Source organism: Oryctolagus cuniculus, chromosome 18 (assembly GCF_051225735.1).
Source record: "Oryctolagus cuniculus isolate XC-2025 breed Fujian yellow rabbit chromosome 18, ASM5122573v1, whole genome shotgun sequence".
Lineage (NCBI taxonomy): Eukaryota > Metazoa > Chordata > Mammalia > Lagomorpha > Leporidae > Oryctolagus > Oryctolagus cuniculus.
Genome location: NC_142884.1, coordinates 52,058,136 through 52,079,628, shown reverse-complemented (window position 1 = coordinate 52,079,628; position 21,493 = coordinate 52,058,136). Strand labels below are relative to the sequence as shown.

Here is a 21,493-nt window from a genome sequence, read left to right as displayed (position 1 = left end):
CAGGACTGGAGACCAAACAAGCCACTGACACTACTGTACACCCCTATGGTTGGATAAAGGTTAATCATTGCAACTCTGTAGGCTCAAACTCCTGGTGTCTTTTAGAGATTGTATGCAGCCTAGCTCCACTCTTCAACATGACTGCTAGCAGCAGAGAGAAGGAAACTTGAGCAACCACCCTTGGCTCAGAGTTTCCGTCTGGAAGTAACACATAGCACCTGAACTCTGCTGGCCAGAGCAATTCACGAGGTCAAGTCTGGCAGCCACAGGGCAGAGAAACACGGCCCTCCCCCGGGGAAGGACAGCAAGTATTCCAGAACAGCAGTCCTGCCTACAAGAAGCCAATTTCCAGGAAGAGGCGAACTGAGCATGGTGCACGACTGGACCAGGAAGCCCCGCTACCACAGAGCACAGGCCCAACAATCCCTTCTGGAAATAAGCTTCAAAAACTACTAGAAGGGGAGAAAAATGGGAGAAAAGACAAATGAGCACACCAAAAGTAAATACTGGCACAAAAGTTTGGACACAGTTCGCCACATAGATTGAAATCACTAACATCAATAACTCAAAACAAAGATCAAGGAAGAAAAAGACAAAAGAGAGTAAGTGGGCTGGCAGGCTTAGGAAATAAATGAACAACTCTCTTGCTGACATGGAGGCCAACACAGACTGCCTTACAAAAAACTCACAAAATGTATATAGTATGAATATGAATCTACTTCTCCTGAGAGCTAGCATCTGGTCTTACTTGAAAGCAGGAGTTCTGGAGCAAGTACTTCAGTGCACCAGTTAAGACACAGCGTTGGGACACCCATACCCCATATCAGACAGCCTAGATTCTAGTCCCAGCTAAAAAGCACCGTGGGGGCCAGCGTTGTGGCATAGTGGGTAAAGCCACTGCCTGCAGTGTTCACATCCCATATGGGTGCCAGTTTGAGTCCCGGCTGCTTCACTTCTGATCCACCTCTCTGCTATGGCCTGGGAAAACAGTAGAACATAACCCAAGTCCTTGGGCCTCTGAGCCCCTGTGGGAGACCTGAAAGAAGCTCCTGGCTCCTGGCTTCGGATCAGCCCAACAGCATCAGTTGCAGCCATTTGGAGAGTGAATCAGTGAATGGACGACCTCTCTCTCTCTCTCTCTCTCTCTCTCTAACTCTGCCTTTCAAATAAATAGATAAATCTTTAAAAAGAAAGGAAGGAAGGAAGGAAGGAAGGGAGGGAGGGAGGGAGGGAGGGAGAGAGGGAAGGAAGGAAGGAAGGAAGGAAGGAAGGAAGGAAGGAAGGAAGGAAGGAAGGTAGGTTGGTCTAGGGATCCAGAGTCCTCAATAAAAGAAACTCCAGGGTCATTGGTCATAGACCTGAAGACACCAACGATACAGGTGACAATGAGGCCAAATCACTTTGGCCTGCTGTCCTGGGACTCGCAAAGATCCCTAGGAGAAAGGAGCCATGTTTGCCCTGGCAAAGATGCCAGGCCTCAGAAAAACACACATGGGCTGGCTGGGCGCCAGGCTGGCTCAGGACAGTGTAGTCAGGTGGAGGGATGGAGGGGGGGCGGGGACGGGGCTGGGATCCAAGATGTTCACCTGCGGAAAACTACAACTCCCAGGGTAACCCGCGGCCGCCCAAGCCGGGAGGTCATGTGATTCAAGCTCACGTGTCTCGGCAGCCAGCTCGGGAATGAAGCGCTGTAGGTAGGTGGTAGAAGGTAGAGGTGGTGGGAACCTTAGGTCCTCGGGTCCTTGGAGTACCCACCGCGGCAGAGTTCGCCTAGTTCCTTGCAGGGTTCCGGGCCGGTCCTTGCCCCACGCCTGCCTCCGCTGCGCCGGCTCCGCCGCGCCTTGGCTCGCGGTCTCCACCTAGTCTTAGGCCGGGATTGAGTCCCGGGGCTCCTCCCTACCCTGTGTCCCATGGAAGCCCACCCGCCTCGCGTCAGGCCTGGGGATTGGCCCCCTCCACCCTGCTCCGTGTGCACCCTAGCCCACCTCCCTGCAGCCCATCCCTCGTATTTCGGGGCTCCAGCCCCTGGCTGGACAGGGAACCCGCTCCGCTGGGGATCTGCGGGGCCCACAGCAACGGTTGCATATCTGTCCTTAGCCTGTGGGCATCGGGCTTGCAGCACTGGCGTTGCCACTGCCCACTACGCCCCTAGTCTGACATTCCCTCTCCACCATCTGTATCCTTGTCTGATCCGGCCTCCCAGCTCCCCCAACCCTGCCGAAGCCCGCAGGGAGACAGCCCAAACTCTTCTCTCTGCTGACAGCAGATTTCAGGTAAAGTCTTGGGGAAGAAGCAGTTGAGGCTAGAGAGGGACGTGGGGAGAATCAGACCCCCGACTTTTCAGAAGGAGCAACCCTCCTGCACCGCGGTGCAGCAGGTAAGCTGGGAGCAGTGCAGCTAGTATTGGTGGGGTGGGGGCCGGGAGATCTTGGACCACCCAGCCTGAGCTCCTGGGTGGTGGCAGATGATGGCACAGGAGGGGGGCAGGGGGAAGATGCTGCACCAAGCCTCACCCTGGAGACCTCTGTGTAACGTGAGCAGGGTGGAGCTGACACTGTGCTGGAAACCTGGCAGCCCCAGGACTCTGCCTTGACTGCTCACTGCTTTGATTTTCTGCTGAGTTGCTGGCTGAGTGGCAAGTTGCGTAAGAGGAAGAAGTTTTGCAGCTTTTGATATTTTTGGATTTGGAGGCAACAGAGGGAAGTCTCCTCTGGAGCAGGGTCCCTTGGTTACACGCCTGACGACGGGTGTCTGAGAGCACCCAGACGTCCCTCTTTCATGCGTGCACGGTTCGCAGCTTTGTCCATCAGCCGCAGGAGCAACAAACAGCATCCCAAGAGGCCTCATTAGCCATTCTAAACCCCCAGTGGGCTAAGAACCTCAGAGGGCTGGCCCTTTAATAGACAGTGGAGGGCTCAGTCACTATGCTTTAGTCAGTTCCCTTCTCTTCCCCACAGGTTATTTTTTAAAGATATATTTATTTATTTGAAGCTCAAGCTACAGAGAGGCAGAGAGAGAGAGAAGTCTTCCATCCGCTGGCTCACTCCCCAGATGGCCGCAACAGCCAGAGCTGGGCCGATCTGCAGCCAGGAGCTTCTTCCACGTCTCCCATGTCTCCCACGTGGGTGCAGGGGCCCAAGAACTTGGGCCATCTTCTGCTGCTTTCCCGGACCATAGCAGAGAGCTGGATCAGAAGTGGAGCAGCCAGGACTCAAACCAGCATCCATGTGGGATGCCAACACTACAGGCAGTGGCTTTACCCACAATGCCACAGCGCCAGCCCGGCCACAGATTATTAAAAGTAAACCATGGGCCAGTGTTGTGGTATAGTAGGCAAAGCCTCCGCCTGCAGTGCCGGCTTCCCATGTGGGCACCAGTTTGTGTCCTGGCTACTCTTCTTTGAATCCAGCTCTCTGCTAATGACCTGGAAAAGCAGTGGGAGAGGCCCAAGTGCTTGGGCCCCTGAAACCCATGTGAGAGACCCAGAAGAAGCTCCTGGCTCCTGGCCTCAGATCGTCCCTGCTTCGGCCATTGCAGCCATTTGGGGAATGAGCCAGCAGGTGGAAGACCTCTCTCTCTCTGACTCCGCCTTTCAAATAACTAAATAAATAAATCTTTTTTTTTTTTTTTTAAAGAGTACACCAGGGAGGGGTCAGTAGAGAATAAAATGCAGAGTTCTGTATGAACACCCTGGGCTTGGGACTCAGGAATGAGGAGACTCTGGGAGAGGAGTCTTTGGCCAATATCCCCAGCCGGTGTGTGATTAGCAGCCAACGGCAGCCTCTAAGGAGGCGGCTTCTGACTCCTCTACCCACTTTGCCTCTGCTTCCTTTTTTTTCCTTTTAAAGATTTATTTATTTATGTTGAAAGTCAGAGTTACAGAAAGAGGAGGAAACAGAAATTGATCTTCCATCCAGTAGTTCACTCCCCACAACAACCAGCACTGGGCCAGGCCAAAGCCAGGAGCTTCATCCAGTCTCCCACATAGGTGGCAAGGGCCCAAACACTTGTCTATCTTCTGCTGCTTTCCCAGGCTCATTAGCAGGGAGCTGGATCAGAAGTGGAACAGCCAGGACAAGAACCAGCACCCATTTGGGAAGCTGGTGTCACAGGCCCTAGGCCCCGGTTTTGAACAGTTTTCTGCTCTCTGCTTGGTGGGGATAGGCATTATGGGAAGGGACATTTGCAAATGACCATTTATCGAGTACTACCTTTGCTAATGTTAACACAGTCCTCATGGGAACATAAGATGTGAAGACTTAGAGAGGTGGTGTGGCTTGCCCGAGGGTGTACAGCTAGGAAGTAGAGGAGCCAGCACTCCAGCTCGGAGTCCACATCACAGCCCCTCCACGCTCACCGCTCCGGTGGGTCTGGGGGTGCACTTGGTTCTTTCAGCCCACCGTCTGTCTTGGAGATCTCGGGCCGTGAGCCAAGCCTTCAGAACACTGAGAGTCGTTTTCAGGGCTGGGCTCCTCCAAGCTCCTCCAGATTCTGGAAAGCTGCTTCCTCCTAGTCTTCAGGAAAGAGGACAGAGGCCCAAGAGAATCCACAGCTCACCTGTGTTTATGCAGAGAGTAGAGAGAGTGGATCGGGTGACAGGCTGTTATATGTCCACAGTACCTTCTTGGGCCCAGGGGAGAGGCAAATACGAGCGGATGGAAGCTCTTGGGTCAGTCAGGCCTGGGTTTGGAGGCTGGCACTGTGGTATGGTAGATAAAACCAAAGCTTCTCGGGGCTAGCGCTGTGCACAGTGGGTTAACGCCCTGGCCTGAAGTGCCGGCATCCCATATGGGCGCCGGTTCGAGACCCAGCTGCTCCACTTCTGATCCAGCTCTCTGCTATGGCCTGGGAAAGCAGTGGAGGATGGCCCAAGTCCTTGGGCCCCTGCACCCACGTGGGAGACCTGGAAGAAGCTCCTGGCTCCTGGCTTTGGATCAGCACAGCTCCGGCCATTGTGGCCATCTGGGGAGTGAGCCAGCGGATGGAAGACCTCTCTCTCTCTCTCTCTCTCTCTCTCTCTCTCTCTCTGCCTCTCCTCTCTCTGTTTAACTCCGACTTTCAAATAAATAAATAAATCTTAAAAAAAAAAAAAAAAAAAAAAAGCTGCTGCCTGCGACACCAGCATCCCAGATGGGTGCCACATCAGGTCCCGGCTGCTCTGCCTCCTATCCAGCACCCTGCTAATGGTATTGAGGCCATCTGGAGGAGTGAATGAACAGGTGGAAGATAACTCTCCCCTCCTACCCCCTAACTTTGACTTTCAAATGAACAAATAAGTCTTTTAAAAAAAATCATCTGGCCTGGGTTTGATCCCAGCCCAACACTGACAGCCATATGACCCAGGGTAGAGCACTTAATGCTTGTGTGATTCAGTCTCCTCACTGGGGACACTCATGTGTACCTTTTACAGCCGTACTGAAGATTGTATGAGATAAAGCATTCTGTAGCTGAGGCACTATCAGGTGACAGTAACCATAAACACCACGTGTTGGGTCCCAGAGCCTCATAGTCTAGCACCACAGAGCGACCCTACTAACACATGAGACAGTGCTGAGAGGAAGCCAGCCTGTGTGGTGCCGGGCCCCTGGCTGGCTCCAAGAAGAGCTCAGAAAGTGTCCAAGGAAGTGAGGAAGAAATGGGACGTCAGAGGGTGGCTGGCAGAGGGACCAGGGGATGCCACACCCAGGATTAATCATTGTCTTCCTGAGGACACAGCTGTGACTGGTACGGGGCTCTGGTCTCATGGGACAAGAGCAGGAGCTGCCCCGAGTTTTGTTAGGCCTGGAGAGCCACACAGGATTTATGCCCCGGACTGGAGGGAGGCGTGCGGTGCCGTGTTGTGTTGAGACACCACAGTTCTTTTTTTTTTTTTTTTTTTTTTTGACAGGCAGAGTGGACAGTGAGAGAGACATAGAGAAAGGTCTTCCTTTGCCGTTGGTTCACCCTCCAATGGCCGCCGCGCTGGGGCGCTGCGGCCGGCGCACCGCGCTGATCCGATGGCAGGAGCCAGGTGCTTCTCCTGGTCTCCCATGGGGTGCAGGACCCAAGTACTTGGGCCATCCTCCACTGCACTCCCGGGCCACAGCAGAGAGCTGGCCTGGAAGAGGGGCAACCGGGACAGAACCCGGCGCCCCGACCGGGACTAGAACCCGAGACACCACAGTTCTTAGTGAGGGCTCCTCTCAGGACCCTGTGGTGTGGAAACAGGCTGGGAAGCCAGACAGATCTGGATTCAGAACCTGCATTACAGCTTGCTGATCTGTGATCCTGGGTCAGTGATGTGAGCCCTCTGGACCTTTAGACCAAGAGGCCATTGAGTGAGCTAAGAAGTGCCCTTGACGCACCTGCCCAGCGCGTGACCTCTGTCCAGCTCAGACGATTTAGTGCTCCTCATTTATGTTTAACGTTTTATTTGCCCTGTGAGTCCATAAACCTAAAGCAAGCAGCCTTTGCAGCTGACGTGTGTCTATCTCTGCCACCCCTGGCCATGGCCCCCAGTGCAGTGTTCTGCCCAGAGGTGCTTCCAAGTTTGGATCCAAACCGTGTGCTCTTCCGAAAGTTAGTTGACCCTTCTGTGCCCCATCTTCCCCATCTCGGGATATGTCACGCCTGCCTTTGTCCCATCCAGGCTAAGAAGAGCCCTCCTGGGACAATAGCTGCGAACAGGCTGCCCAGGGGATGTGGTCGTGAGGCAGAACCCCCACGTCCCCTGCAAGAAGAGGGCTCCTGGGGCCATGGCCCAGGTCAGCATCAACAGTGACTACAGCGAGTGGGGAGTGAGCACAGATGCCGGGGAGCGGGCCCGCCTGCTGCAGAGTCCCTGTGTGGAGACGGCTCCCAAGAACGAGGGGGACACCTCTCCTGGGGGCCCAGGCACAGGCACCACTTCTACGCTTGGGGCCGTCTTCATCGTTGTCAATGCCTGCCTGGGCGCGGGGCTGCTCAACTTCCCAGCAGCCTTCAGCACGGCCGGGGGCGTGGCGGCTGGCGTCACACTTCAGATGGTGAGTATGCTGGCCCGGAGAGCAGAGGTGCATGGCCGGTGGGCTTTATGCCTTCAAGGGAAGGCCTCGGACTGGGGTCTCACCAGGTGACACACACTAGTGCTCTTCCATCCCTCATACCCGGCACACATTACTAATCTATTCCAGCTTTTCCTCCTCCGGGCCCCAGTGAGGCTTCAGACGCCTTCCCAGTAAGCAGAGGAACTTGAATGTCAATTGCATATTCAATTTTTTAGGTGTTAAAATAACTTTGAAATTATGTTGAAAAAGACTACCTTTATCACTTGGAACTACATAGTAAAGTTTTTACTGATGAAATGACATGATTGCTTGTATAGCCTTTAAAATAACCCTGAGCGGGAAGGGGAATAAGATGAAACAAGACTGACCACAAATTAATCACCTTTAAAGCTGAATAAGAGGTACTTGGGGCCCATTGTGCTATTCTCTTAAGCTATTTTATACAACTTGTTCTTAAAGAATATCTTGGTTTGGCACCCTCTAGCAGTCTAATAAAACTGCCCTGTGAGATGAGACCTATTTGCCAAGCCCCCTTTCAGCACTGGCCCAGTGGGTGCTAGGTGAGCCCAGTGGGGCCCTTGGCTGCCAGGCCTTTGCTACACACCCTTGTTCTTGCCCCTGCTGCAGGGCATGCTGGTCTTCATCATCAGCGGGCTCGTCGTCCTGGCCTACTGCTCCCAGGCCAGCAATGAGCGGACGTACCAGGAGGTGGTGTGGGCTGTGTGTGGCAAGCTGACGGGCGTGCTGTGTGAGGTGGCCATCGCCGTCTACACCTTCGGCACCTGCATTGCCTTCCTCATCATCATCGGGGACCAGCAGGACAAGAGTGAGAACCCCCCTCGGTTCCTACCTCATCTCTCCCCCTCAGCCCTGGGGATCTTGGGTGGAGGGAAAGGTACCGAACAGCTACCCAGGACTTTTCCTGGGACCAGCGTCCACCTGGGATTCCTGCCTGCAGGCTGCTGGGCCCACTAGAGAGCGGGAGGTCCTGGGGTCCAGCAGAGCAGGAGAGTGTGACAGTCCCTTCTCTTGCCTGTGCAGTTATCGCCGTGATGGCAAAGGAGCCTGACGGAGCCGGTGGCGGCCCCTGGTACACAGACCGCAAGTTCACCATCAGCCTCACTGCCTTCCTCTTCATCCTCCCCCTCTCCATCCCCAGGGAGATCGGCTTCCAGAAATACGCCAGGTTCGGAGGCCCCACCCCAGCTGGCCCAGAGGGAAGTTCTGATCACAGACAGCTAGAGACCCAAGGGTTGCTGGGGACCCCTCTCCTCCACACCACCTCATCCTCCTGGTCGGCAGGAGTGGGCAAGGCAGGGCGGACCAGGGCTTGCAGGGTCTCAGGCTTAAGACCCTCCTTTTCTGCCGTATCAAGGGGGATGGCGGCCCTTTGCATCAGAGAGATTCAGTTCTTAGTGTCCTGGCCAGAAGGGATGAGTGACTACTGGGGGTGAAGCCAGCTCTGGCTGGCCTGGACCTTGGCTTTCCGTGGGAGGATGGGCTCTGTGATCATTTGAGATGGTCAGCGTACCAGCACCTTCCACGCAGCTCGGTGTGAAGGAAGGAGACTGGCTTCCTGGCTCAGCGTCTGGAGAGCAGTGGGATTCTGTGTTTCCCAGTCTGCAAATGGAGGGGTCACACCCAGCTGTCTCCAAGGTCCCTGTTAAGTGTTAGTATTGTAGAATTTGTATCTGAGTGCTTCCCCTGCACCACGTCCTGGTTCTCCAGGGCCAGGCTGAGGGTGGCCTGAGAGCAGCCCTCGCTCCTCCGATCGAAGTCACAGATGTGCTTGGGGTCCCAGCTCTCCGTCATGGTCTCTGAGCCAGAAGCGCCGATAAAGTGCCTGTTCGCTGTCCAGCTCCCTCCTCGCTGTCCAGTTTCTCTGAAACTTGTTCCTCAGATGTTTCCTGAGTCTCTGCTTGGCATAGTTGCCCCAGTGTTCAGTGGACACCTGTGGTCCCTGAACTGAGGGTGGACACCCCTGCAGCCGAGGCTGGGGAGGACGCAGCTCAGTCTCTCCCTCCCCACAGCTTCCTGAGCGTTGTGGGTACCTGGTACGTCACCGCCATCATTATCATCAAATACATCTGGCCAGATAAGGAGATGACTCCCGGAGACATCCTAACCAGGTGAGTGGGGGTTTCCGGGAGACATCTGGGGTAGAAGCCACCACGTAGGGCCCAGGAGGTGCTGGGTCAGCCATGCAGAGGCCACACAAGTGTCCTTCCTGAGGCCTCTTGGCTCATCAGGGCTGACTCTGGCCACGGTAGGAAGAAAGCAGGAGGTCCATGAGAACCACGTGACAGTCAGCAGGTGAGCCAGTGCGAGATTGCCAAGGTGGAAATGCACATCATTCCAACTTGGGCTTATCTGTAATTTCTGCATCTTCCAAAAGAGGATGACTTTGTCATTTAAAACCCACCACCACCACCACCTTTTTTTTTTTTTTTTTTTTTTGAGAGGAACAAACCAGAAACATAAAAGAATTCAGGAGCCAAGAATTCTGCATTTTGGTGCCCTGAGGGCCTTTCAGAACCTCAGTGTGCCGACTTGTGAAACAGAAATGGCTCGTGTCCCCATTCCCGGACCCGGGGAGGGTACCTGGGTAGACCACGGGTGGCTGGAGGGGTTGGTGCGGGGAGTGAAGAGTGAGGGTGTGGGGACTGTGGATGGCCCCGAGGGCTTCCTCAGCAGCGGCACCTCCCGTGTTTGTCCGCAGGCCAGCTTCCTGGATGGCGGTCTTCAATGCCATGCCCACCATCTGCTTTGGATTTCAGGTGCCATTTGCAAGGTCCCTGCCATCCCCTCAGCTTACCCCCAACCATGGGATGAAACCCACATTAAATGGGATGGGGGAGTCCTGGGGGAAAGATGAATCAGGGACCCCCAAGATAAGATCCCTTGTCCCTAGGGTCTTTAAAAAAATTTACTTATTTGAATGGAAGAATGATAAGGAGAAAGATCTTCCACCTATCTGTTCACTTCCCAATTGCCCATAGCAGCTGGGATTGAGCCAGGACAAAGTGGACCCAAAAACTCTATCTAGGTCTCCCACCTGGGTAGCAGGAGCCCAAGCACTTGGGCCGTCACCTGCTGCCTTTCCAGGCGCATTAGCAGGAAGCATGACTGGAAGCTGAGGAGCCAGGCTCAAACCGCAGCCCTCCCATATGGGTTTCTAGCATCCCAGATGGCAGCTTGACCCGCTGCGCCACAACACCCACCCCAGTCCCCGTCATCTTGGTCCTCAGGGTAGCTCCCTTTAGCAACTGGGGCGAGTTCCCTCCCCCACCATGATCCTGTCCTTCACACGAACAGTGCCACGTGAGCAGTGTGCCCGTCTTCAACAGCATGCGGAGGCCCGAGGTGAAGACCTGGGGCGGCGTGGTGACAGCTGCCATGGTCATTGCCCTCGCTGTGTACATGGGCACAGGTGAGTGCTCCCACCTCGAGTTCCCAGGTCCTGTGGCCTCGCGTTCCTGGGGACAGCCCTGCACTTCCAACATGGCAAAACACTTCTGTGGGCCCTGACTTGAACTTGGGCTGTCTTAGGCCACCTCTTGCCTAGGAAAGCGTGTATTTACCCCATTCATTCCTCAGTTTAAATTGATGCCTGCTAAGTGCGAAGACCTGTTCTCAGCATGAGACCTGTTCTGAGAAGGGCCATGGAGACAGCCAGACCCAGTCCTGCCCTGTGGGATTGGTAGTCTCTTGTCACAGAGACATTAGTGCGTGAGCAAACAAGAAGTCAGGCGCTTGGGACAATGGCAAGTGCCTTGGTGACAGTGAAGCAAGGAGGATGCGAATGGGAGCGGGAGGGGCTAGCTTTGGGGGTGGTTCAAAGATAGCTCCTCTCGAGCTATCTGAGGAGGTGGCGTTTGGAGGAACCCAAATGATGAGAAGGAGGTCGAATACGAAAAAGTTGGGAGAAGAATGCTCTTGACAGGAAGCACATTGACAGGAAGCACATAGTGCCAACGGGGTCTTGTGTGGCTGGAGTGCAGTGAGGCCAGGCAGGTGACAGGGCCTTGAGAGCTGTCAGGAGCCAGAGAGGAAGTGTTTTCCTCAGGGGGGCGTGGCTCAGTGAAAGCCAGCTTTGACGGGTAGGCTGATGTGGGTGAGGGGCAGGCTGGGAGACCCGGAAGAATTGTGGGTAATTCCTGCTGTGGGTGAGCTGGGCCAGCCCCCGGCTAGCCTCTGAAGACAGCCGGGAACGCTGGAGGCAGAGTGCCTCTTCCCCAGGGCTCTTGTGGGGAAGGCAGACAATGCTCCAGTAACAACTAGAATCAGAGCCAAGTGCTAGGAAGAAAATGGAACAAGGTGATGTAAGCAGGTGCCTCTGCCGGGCTGATGGGGCTGGGCTGAGGAGGGGACGCACAAGCTGAGACCTCAGTGACAGGACGGCAGCTCGAGGACCTGGGTGGGTGAACGGTCACGCAGAGGCTCCAAGACTGGAACGCGCTGGGCACGCCCAGGGTCAGCGTGCGCCCCAGCTGGCCTTGCACCAGCAGGAGAGGACGGTCCATTCCCTCTGCCTGCCAGGGCCGCCCTCACCCAGCCCCTCCTGCCCTTCCCACAGGTGTCTGTGGCTTCCTGACCTTCGGGGCTGCCGTGGACCCCGACGTGCTCCTGTCCTACCCCTCGGAGGACATGGCGGTGGCCGTTGCCCGAGCCTTCATCATCCTGAGCGTGCTTACCTCCTACCCCATCCTGCACTTCTGTGGGCGGTGAGCCCCCTCCCCACGCCGCTGGGGCCCTGTGAGCGCATGCAGCGTGGTCCTTTGACCCTGTGTGCCCCATTCTGTAGGAGAGACCAAGCCCGCAGAAAAGAGTCCCTGCCTGAGACAGCCCCACCACGTACCCCCAGTTGGGGCTCAGGGCCCTTTTGTCCCTGAGTCACCCGCATGCCCTCAGTCCTCTAGGGAGCCCTAGTCCCTCGCCTTCCCTGAGCTTCTGCGTGGACGCACAGCCCTCTGGGTGCCCCAGACAAGACCTAAGGAGAATAACTGGCGCTTTCCACGCGGGGAGACAAAGCATCAAGCCCTGAATTCACAGCATTGCATCCGTTACCCTCGGCAGCCAAGGCCCATTTCCCAGGAGAGGAAATGCCTCTCACCCACAGGCTGCCCCGGGAGGGCTCTGGCTCGTGTGAGCGCGCAGCGGGCGGCGGTCAGCAGGGGCGCTCCTGAGCGCCTCCCTCTCTGTGGCAGGGCGGTGGTGGAAGGCCTGTGGCTGCGTTACCAGGGGCTGCCCGTGGAGGAAGACGTGGGGCGGGAGCGGCGGCGGCGAGTGCTACAGACGCTGCTGTGGTTCCTGCTCACGCTGCTGCTGGCGCTCTTCATCCCGGACATCGGCAAGGTCATCTCGGTCATCGGAGGCCTGGCCGCCTGCTTCATTTTCGTCTTCCCAGGTTGGGACCCTGTCTTGGGCCTCAGCTTCCCACGTCCCAAACCACAGCTCTCGGCCCTGGGGACCTGGGTGTCGTCGCCATCTGCCCCGCACCTGTCAGAGGGGAGGTAGCCAGAGTCACCTAGTGAGACACACTGCACCGCAGACCCAGGCCTGCCTGAGTCCGGATCCTGTCCTCTGTCTGCTGGCGTCCCCACCTCCCTGTCTGGCCGGCTCAGCCTGTGGCAGCTCAGAGGGCAGGGGGTCTGTAGTGCCACCCTGACCACAGAAGTCACCAGGCCTGCGTTCCAGACGCAGGTCTGCTGCTGGATCCCAAGAAGCCATCCTGTCCGCCAGCCACGACTTCCACCTGTCCCCAGCTTGTTCCCAGCTGGGACGCCACTCTGCTTGGAACAGGGGCGCCCCGTGTGCTCAGAGCCCTGAGGGTACCTGAGCTGTGGGCTGCACGGGGTCACCATGCAGCGCTATCCCTTCAGTTCTGACGAGGGGTGCTGGTTGGACATGGGCCTCCCCTGGGAGGGTAGAGGCCAGGCCGGCCACTGGGCCTTTGTCCGTCCAAGGCCACCGCCTCTGGGTGAAGGGGAAGCTGGACCTGAGGGAGGAAGTCCCCTCCCCCCCAGACTCTCAGGGCCACCTCTTCTTTTCCAGGGCTGTGCCTCATTCAAGCCAAGCTTTCTGAGATGGAGGAAGTCAAACCAGCCAGGTAAAGCAGACCACAGCCCCTGGTGCTTTTGGGGAGGTGGGGGTGGCAGGATAAGGGAATGGGCACTGGGGAAGCCTTAACATAGGTGCAGAGCTAGGAGACTTGTGTACTTTAGAAATGATGGGGCTTTTAAAATATTTTTAAGAGATTAGGTTTTTTTTTTTTTTTTTTCTAAGACCTTTTTGTTTGAAAGGCTGAGTTAGGGACAAAGAGAGATCATCCATCCACTGGTTCACTCCCCAGATGGCAGGGACAGTCAGGGCCGGGCCAGGACAAAGCCAGGAGCTAAGAAATCCATCCTGGTCTCCCCTGTGGATGCTTGGGGCCCAAGCACTTGGGCCATCATCCCCTGCTTTCCTTGGCTTATTAGCAGGAAGCTGGATCACAAGTGGAGCAGCCAGGACTCGAACGAGTGCTAATACGAAATGCTAATGTTGCAAGCAGCGACTTAACCTGCTGCACTACAGTGCCCACCCCTAAAGTATTTTTTTTTATTTAAAGATTTATTTATTTATCTGTTTTTTTTTTTTTTTAAGATTTATTTTATTTATTTGAAAGAGTTACAGAGAGAGGCAGAGCCAGAAAAAGAGAGAGAGAGATCTATCCGCTGGTTCAGTCCCCAAATGGCCACAATGGCCAGAGCTGAGCTGATCCAAAGCCAGGAGCCAGAAGCCTCCTCCAGGTCTCCCATGCAGGTACAGGGGCCCAAGGACTTGGACCATCTTCCACTGCTTTCCCAGGCCATAGCAGAGAGCTGGATCAGAAGTGGAGTAGCCGGGACTCCAACAGCACCCACGTGGGATGCCGATGCTCCAGGCTGGGGCTTTAACCTGCTGCGCCACATCACCAGCCCCTATTTATTTATTTGAAAGGCAGTGTAACAGAGAGAGAGATTTTCCATCCCCTGGTTCACTCCCCAAATGGCTGCAGTGGCTGGAGCTGGACCTGTCTGAAGCCAGGAGCTTCTTCCAGGTCTCCCATGTCGGTGCAGGGGCCCAAGCACTTGGGCCATCCTCCACTGCTCTCCCAGGCACATTAGCAGGGAGCTGGATCTGAAGTGGAGCAGCCAGGATTCAAACCAGTGCCGGCACTGCAGGCAGCAATTAACCTGTTATGCCACAATGCCAGCTTTCAGAATTGGTTCTTAAAAGGAAGTTGCACTCTGTAGCTCTCATGCTACAGCCCTCACACCCTGACAATGTATGCCTCTTCCAAGTTGGTCGCCACACCCCCCCTTGGTCAGGAGTACTCACAGCTGCTGAGCCGGCCACTGTCTGCGGTGGTGCTGAAGACCAGAGACACTGAGGGATGAGCATCCGAGCAGCCTGGCGGTCCCGTGTCCCCTGAGCTCACTTCTCCAGAGCCGTAGATTCCCAGCCAGCACCATCTCAAGGGACATTGACACAGCAGCCAAGTTCACTGGGGCTGGGCTGCCACGGCTGGGGTGGCTGGCTCTGGGGCTGGGATTGGGACTGTATTTGGGAGCCTCATCATTGGTTATGCCAGGAACCCCTCCCTGAAGCAGCAGCTCTTCTGCGCAATTCTGGGCCCTGCGCTCTCAGAGGCCCTGGGCTCTTCTGCCTGATGCTGGCCTTTCTCATCCTCTTCACCACCTCCCATGATTCTTTGTCCCTTGCCTTGTCTGCCCTGTGTGTTCCTTTTTCTATACCTTCGCGGGCAACCTGAGGAAAGTGGTTGGCTCAGGGTTTGACAGAGGGAAGACAGACAAATACTGTATTATGAGATGGGGGGTGGGGAGGAAGTGGCTGGGTCGGCACTGTGGTGTAGCTTGTAAAGCTGCCGCCTGCGGTGCTGGCGTCCCATATGAGTGCTGGTCTGTGTCCCGGCTGCTCCACTTCCCATCCAGCTCCCTGCTAATGTGCCTAGGAAAGCAACAGAAGATGGCCCAAGTATTTGGGCCCCTGCACCTGTGTGGGAGACCCAGAAGAAGCTCCTGGCAGCTCACCTCCAGCCCTTGCAGCCATTTGAGGAGTGAACCAGCGGATAAAAGAGCTCTCTCTCTGTGATTCTGCCTTTCAGATAAAATAAATCTTAAAATAAATAAATAAATAAATAGAAGGAAAGGAAGTTGCTGGGTCACAGGAGAGATTCTTTGTTCTTTGGCACATGGGTTGAATTACCCTCCAAAAAGACAGTGTCAGCCGGGGCCGCGGCTCACTAGGCTAATCCTCCACCTTGCGGCGCCGGCATACCAGGTTCTAGTCCCAGTCGGGGCGCCGGATTCTGTCCCGGTTGCCCCTCTTCCAGGCCAGCTCTCCGCTGTGGCCAGGGAGTGCAGTGGAGGATGGCCCAAGTGCTTGGGCCCTGCACCTGCATGGGAGACCAGGAGAAGCACCTGGCTCCTGCCTTCGGATCAGCGCGGTGCGCCGGCCGCAGCGCGCTGGCTGTGGCGGCCATTGGAGGGTGAACCAACGGCAAAGGAAGACCTTTCTTTCTGTCTCTCTCTCTCTCACTGTCCACTCTGCCTGTCAAAAAAAAAAAAAAAAGACAGTGTCAGCTAACAGTCCCAGCAGCAGGGGGTGAGAATATCCTTTCCACTACTGCCAGCCCTATATGTAGCAGCCTTTTTAAAATTTGTTGGTCTTTTGGGTGAAAAACATTACATTGTTTTCATAGGTACTTTTGCCTGAACAGTAGAGAGGCTGAAAGGAAGTTACATGATTTAAAAAGAAAAAAAAAAAAAGTCAGGATGGGCATTTGGCCTGGCAGGTAAGACCCCAGTTGGGATGCCTGCATCCCGTATCAGAGTGCCTGGGGTGGCTCCCTGGCTTCACTCCTGCTAATGGACACCCTGGAGGCAGCAGGTGCTGGCTCAGATAGGTGGGGTCCTCACACCCCTGTGGGAGGCTTGCACTGAGTTCTCATCTCCTGGTTTCAGGCCTGGCTCAGTCAAGGCTGTTGCAGGCACTTAGGGAGTAAACCCGTAGATGGGCACTCTCTGCCCCCTGCCACCCCACTCAAGTGTTTAAATTCAAAAAAAGAAAACAAGCAGACATCTGTAATCATACTTACTAGAAATAGCAGCAGGATTATGAGGGGGTACTGAGATTACAGGTGACTTATTCTTACTTTTTTTTTTTTTTTTTTTTTTTGACAGGCAGAGTGGACAGTGAGAGAGAGAGACAGAGAGAGAAAGGTCTTCCTTTGCCGTTGGTTCACCCTCCAATGGCCGCCGCTGCAGCCGGCTCACCGCGCTGATCCTGGCAGGAGCCAGGATCCAGGTGCTTTTCCTGGTCTCCCATGGGGTGCAGGGCCCAAGCACCTGGGCCATCCTCCACTGCACTCCCTGGCCATAGCAGAGAGCTGGCCTGGAAGAGGGGCAACCGGGACAGAATCCAGCGCCCCAACCGGGACTAGAACCCGGTGTGCCGGCGCCGCAAGGTGGAGGATTAGCCTATTGAGCCACGGCGCCGGCTTATTCTTACTTTTTTTAAAAATGTGATTTTTCTTTTTAAAAATTTATTGGGGCATGGGGCCAGCACTGTGGCGTAGTGGGTAAAGCCACCACCTGCAGTGCCAGCATCCCATGTGGGCACTGGTTCAAGACCTGGCTATTCCACTTCCGATCCAGCTCTCTGCTATGGCCTGAGAAAGCAGTAGAGGATGGCCCAAGTGCTTGGGCCCCTGCACCGACATGGGAGACCTGGAAGAAGCTCCTGGCTCCTGGCTTCAGATTGGCCCAGCTTTGGCCACTGCAGCCATTTGGGGAGTGAACCAGTAGATGGACGATTTCTCTCTCTCTTTGCCTCTGCCTCTGCCTCTGCCTCTCTGTAACTCCATCTTTCAAATAAATACATAAATCCTTTTTAAAAAATTTATTGGAGGCTGGTGCCATGGCTCACTAGGCTAATCCTCCACCTGCGGCGCCGGTACTCTGGGTTCTAGTCCCAGTTGGAGTGCCGGTCCTGTCCCGGTTGCTCCTTTTCCAGTCCAGCTCTCTGCTGTGGCCCGGGAAGGCGGTGGAGGATGGCCCAAGTCCTTGGGCCCTGCACCCGCATGGGAGACCAGGAGGAAGCACCTGGCTCCTGGCTTCAGATCAGTGTAGCTCCGGCTGTAGTGGCCACTTGGGGGGTGAACCAACAGAAGGAAGACCTTTCTCTCTGTCTCTCTTTCTCACTGTCTAACTCTGCCTGTAAAAAAATAAAAAATTATTGGAGCAGGCTTTGTGGTACCACAGGTTAAGCTGCCACTTAATTGAAAATAAATAATATGAGCCGGCGCCGTGGCTCAATAGGCTAATCCTCCACCTTGCGGCGCCGGCACACCGGGTTCTAGTCCCGGTTGGGGCGCCGGATTCTGTCCCGGTTGCCCCTCTTCCAGGCCAGCTCTCTGCTATGGCCAGGGAGTGCAGTGGAGGATGGCCCAGGTGCTTGGGCCCTGCACCCCATGGGAGACCAGGAAAAGCACCTGGCTCCTGGCTCCTGCCAGGATCAGCGCGGTGCGCCGGCTGCAGCGGCGGCCATTGGAGGGTGAACCAACGGCAAAGGAAGACCTTTCTCTCTCTGTCTCTCTCTCTCACTGTCCACTCTGCCTGTAAAAAAAAAAAAAATAAAAAAATAAATAAATAAATAATATAAATTTTTTTTTTTATTTATTTGAAAGGCACAGAGACAAAGAGCTAGAGATCTCCCATCCACTAGTTCACTTCCCAGATGCCCACAATACCTGAGGCTGGGCCAGACCAAAGCCAGGAGCTAGGAACTCAATCTGTTCTCACACAGGGGTGACAGAGAACCAACTTCTTGAGCCTCCCAGAAAGATGAAACAGGTAACACATCTGGAACTCAATCCTCAGCGCTCTGATGTGGGACGAGACATCCTAAGCAGCTTCTTAACCTCTGGACCAAATGCCTGCCCCTGATTTTTTTTTTTTCCCCTTAGAGATTCATTTATTTATTTGAAAGGCAGAGCAACAGAGAAAAAAGGGGAGAGAGAGAGAGAGAGAGAGAGAGAGAAAGCTTCCATAGGCTGATTCACTCTCCAAATGGTCACCATGGCCAGAGCTGGTCCAGGCCCAAGCCAGGAGTCTGGAACTCCATCCTGATCTCCCATGTGGGTGGCAGGGGTCCAAGTACTTGGTCCATCTTCCGCTGCTTTCCCACGTGCATTAGCAGGGAGCTGGATTGGAAGTGGGGCAGCCGGGACTCAAACCAGCACTCTCAGATGGGATGCCAGCATCGCCAGCACCGACTTACGCTGCGGCACCACAGCACCAGCTCCTTGTTCTTTTTTTTTTTTTTTTTTTTTTTTTTTGAATGATCACATTCCATTTGACCTGCTGTTTCCTGAACATCTTCCATTGGGAGCACCGCACTCTGATCCGCTGTGCTGTGAACAGTCAGTTAATCGTGACCTCCTTGCCTGAGAGCTAGGGATAATACACCTGGCCCCACGGATCTCTGTACAGAGACGCCCGGGGAAGTCAGGAGTGCTCTGGTGGTAGAGTTGCAGTAACTGTTACAGATATCTGCGGAGTCACACAATGGGACGACTCATCAGGCGTCTGTCACCCTCTGCCCTACAGCTGGTGGGCGCTGGTCAGTTACGGAGTCCTCTTGGTCACCCTGGGAGCCTTCATCTTCGGCCAGACCACAGCCAACGCCATCTTTGTGGATCTCTTGGCATAACCACTGCTTCCCAGGAAACCCATGGCCTTTCCCACTGGACCCAGGAACCTATCTCTTAGAGCAGTGGGACCACCCCAAGTCCAACGGCATTCCATCCAGGGGGACAACATCCGGGCATCCTTTGAAGGAGCAGTTCTGGGCAGAATCAGGCCTCACACCTCTGGACAGCTCAATCCAGCTTCCTCCCTGCTCCCCAGTCCTGGCAGTGCCGTGGGTGCTGCAGGAGGTCTCATATCCCAGAGGAGCCTCCTTCCTCTTCAGCTTCTCCATGCCTGGAACCCATCAGTGCCGGAAGAAAGAAGCCCGGCTCGCTTGCCTCTGGAGAAGGCTCTGGCAAGGGGCTGCCCGCCATCCTCCGCAGAGTAGCCTGTCCAGCGCAGGGGCTGCGCTCATTACCATAGGGCTCAGCACCTGCTCCAACTCGTCAGCAGCCGTGGCCAGCAGGAGCTTCCTCTGGGATCCGGCCACTTGCAAAGGTAGCACTGAGATCATACAAACGTACAGCCGCAGGTGGATTCTGGCCTTGCTTACCCACTCCTGGGCCCGCTGGGAGCCTGGGAGCCTCTTCCCTATGGACAATTAACACTTCCTAAGCCTTTAGGGTCCCCACCCTTTTTCCTTCTCTAAACCCAATGGTCCAGGCTCACCTCCTTCCTCCTCAGACATCTCCCAAGTGTAATGTTTACAAGCGGTGCCAGCCCGGCTCTGAAGCCAGGGCCCGCCCCGGGCCACGGTGCTGTGAGTATTCCTCCATCAGCTTCCCCACGGGCGGGGAGGGGCTGCTGTTTTTCTGCCGGATTCCAGGTGGCCTCTCCTAGAGGCTGCAGACTGTGTGATGGAGAGGCCTGGGATCCCTGAAGGCTGGGCTGGCCTGGAGCCAGGGGACGCTCCGGGACATCTTTCAGTGACCACTTCTTTTCGCCCCCAGCCAACCCTAAAAGGGAAAAAGCAGCTGGGTTGGCACCGATGCGGTGACACTGGGGCTTCCCTGCCAGTCTGGATCCTGCTCACTCGCTTCCCGCCCCCACCCCAACACTGCTGCACCTCCTGCCCATTTTCTCTGTGTAACTGTCTCTCTCTCTCTCATTCGGGGGATGCCAGACCCTCTCATCAGCTTCGTCAGCTCCTCGTGTCTCTCCCAGCAGCCTGTCAATCATGTTGAGTCACACCTGAATTGTCCCAGGCGGGGTGAGCAAGGACACTCTGCCCCCACTCCATACTCCTGCTTGGCCCCTCTCTCACCTGTCCCCTCTCACTCCAGCCAATCCCAGGTCCCCAGTCAGGCTTCCCTCTCCTGGAACCCCAGCATTTCTTTGGTCTCCCCTGCCCCAAACCTCTAGATTGGGCATAAGAGGGACTCCTACCGTGCAGCGCCCCACTCAGGGCTGTCTGATCTGAGGCGCAAACGTGAGCCAGTGGCTGGCTAGGCTCCTGCTGAGTCTCCAGCCCGGAGGATGCCTTTTCCCACACTGCCTCTCGGTGCCTGTCCTTCCCTGGCCCAGGGCCAGCCTGCTCTGCTATTTCCTCTCTGCCTCCTGCGCACACCAGCCCTCCTGCCACGGCCAGAGGGACAGCTGGCCACAGCCTCCAGTGCTGTGTTTCACACTGAGGGGCACAGGAGGGCACCCTCTGCACAGGGTGCGGCAGAGGGGAGAAAGCTGGCACCCGGCCTCTCCATCTAACCTCAGGGGCCCCGCCCGTGTCCTCCCCCTCCCCGCCAGGGCATGGTTCACTGTTTCTTTTCTACTTGTGCACACTTGGAGAAGGGAGGATGAGTAATAAAAGGCATTCATGCTGCTGAGCTCACGCCCCATGCCTGGTGCTGGGGACAGGGGTGGGGCAGCTGGTAGGAGGAAGAAAGCCAGGGGCTGGAGCTGTAGAAGGTGCCTCGTCCGTGACTGCTGTCTCAGGAATACACCCCTTTGCTCCCTTCACCAAGCGGAACCCTTTTCTGCCCCATCCCGTCAGTCCTTGCCACCTGCTGGGAATGTCTGTGTCCAGGCCTGCTACCTCTGCCTTGAGTCACGCCCTCTCTCTGTCTTTCCCGCACACCTGTGACCTCACACTGGCTCCGTGCTGCCTGTCCCTCCCCAGCCACGAATCTTGGGGTGGTCATCAAGCCCTAAGCACCTATGCCCTGGCTTTTCAGAGGCACGGTTGATCAGGCCTCGCTGTCCTTGTTACAGACCCAATCACCACACTCAGTGCTGGCAAGAAAATCACTGGCAACAGACTCTGGGACTGCTCTCAGTCTGCTGGGAAGACTGATGCTAAGCAAATAGTCACACTAGGAATGTACTTGTGAATTGTGGTCATCTGTATCCCTTCCTGGGGAAATACAGAATGTTCTGTTTGGGCCTTGGCATTTGGGGAATCCAGAAAGACTTCCTGGAGAAAGTGTTGTTTGGCCCCTGAGTAATGATTGAGAATTAACTAAATAAACAGGTGGGGAGAACTGCTCAAGCAGTGGGAGTTGCATGTGCAAAGGCCCTGAGGTAGGAGGAACATGACTTGAGGAACAGGTGGCGTTTTGCCTGGGTCTGAGGAGCAGCAGAGGTGAGGCTAAACAGTTCTGGGCTAAAGAGTCTGCTGTGGCTCCCTTTTGCCCTCTGGGTCAAGTGGAGCCAGCCCACCTCCTCCCACAGTTGCCCTCCTAGCTGGGGAGGGAACTCATCCTCTCCAAAGGAAACACGTTGGAAGGGCTGGGGGGC

General features: G+C 55.6%; 1 protein-coding gene and 1 pseudogene across 6 annotated transcripts; both read left to right on the top strand.

The window, feature by feature from the left end:
• Positions 1 to 1,588: 1,588 nt before the first annotated feature.
• On the top strand, positions 1,589 to 21,245 carry SLC38A7 (solute carrier family 38 member 7). 6 transcript variants are annotated; one of them, XM_051846843.3, is made up of 12 exons: positions 1,607 to 1,694; positions 2,267 to 2,377; positions 6,629 to 7,004; positions 7,653 to 7,851; positions 8,067 to 8,211; positions 9,056 to 9,154; positions 9,745 to 9,802; positions 10,341 to 10,455; positions 11,602 to 11,749; positions 12,233 to 12,432; positions 13,080 to 13,134; positions 18,680 to 21,245. In XM_051846843.3, exons 3-12 carry the CDS (start codon positions 6,735 to 6,737, stop codon positions 18,780 to 18,782), a joined length of 1,392 nt encoding a protein of 463 aa, XP_051702803.2. In that variant the 5' UTR covers positions 1,607 to 1,694; positions 2,267 to 2,377; positions 6,629 to 6,734; the 3' UTR covers positions 18,783 to 21,245. The 6 variants fall into 6 exon arrangements, with proteins under 6 accessions (XP_051702805.2, XP_069918083.2, XP_051702803.2 ...); XM_051846842.3 differs by having other exon boundaries at positions 2,264 to 2,377; XM_051846847.3 differs by lacking the exon at positions 18,680 to 21,245 and adding an exon at positions 17,758 to 17,904 and having other exon boundaries at positions 2,264 to 2,377.
• On the top strand, positions 14,200 to 14,918 carry LOC138846397 (ATP synthase F(0) complex subunit C2, mitochondrial pseudogene; annotated as a pseudogene).
• Positions 21,246 to 21,493: the final 248 nt, after the last annotated feature.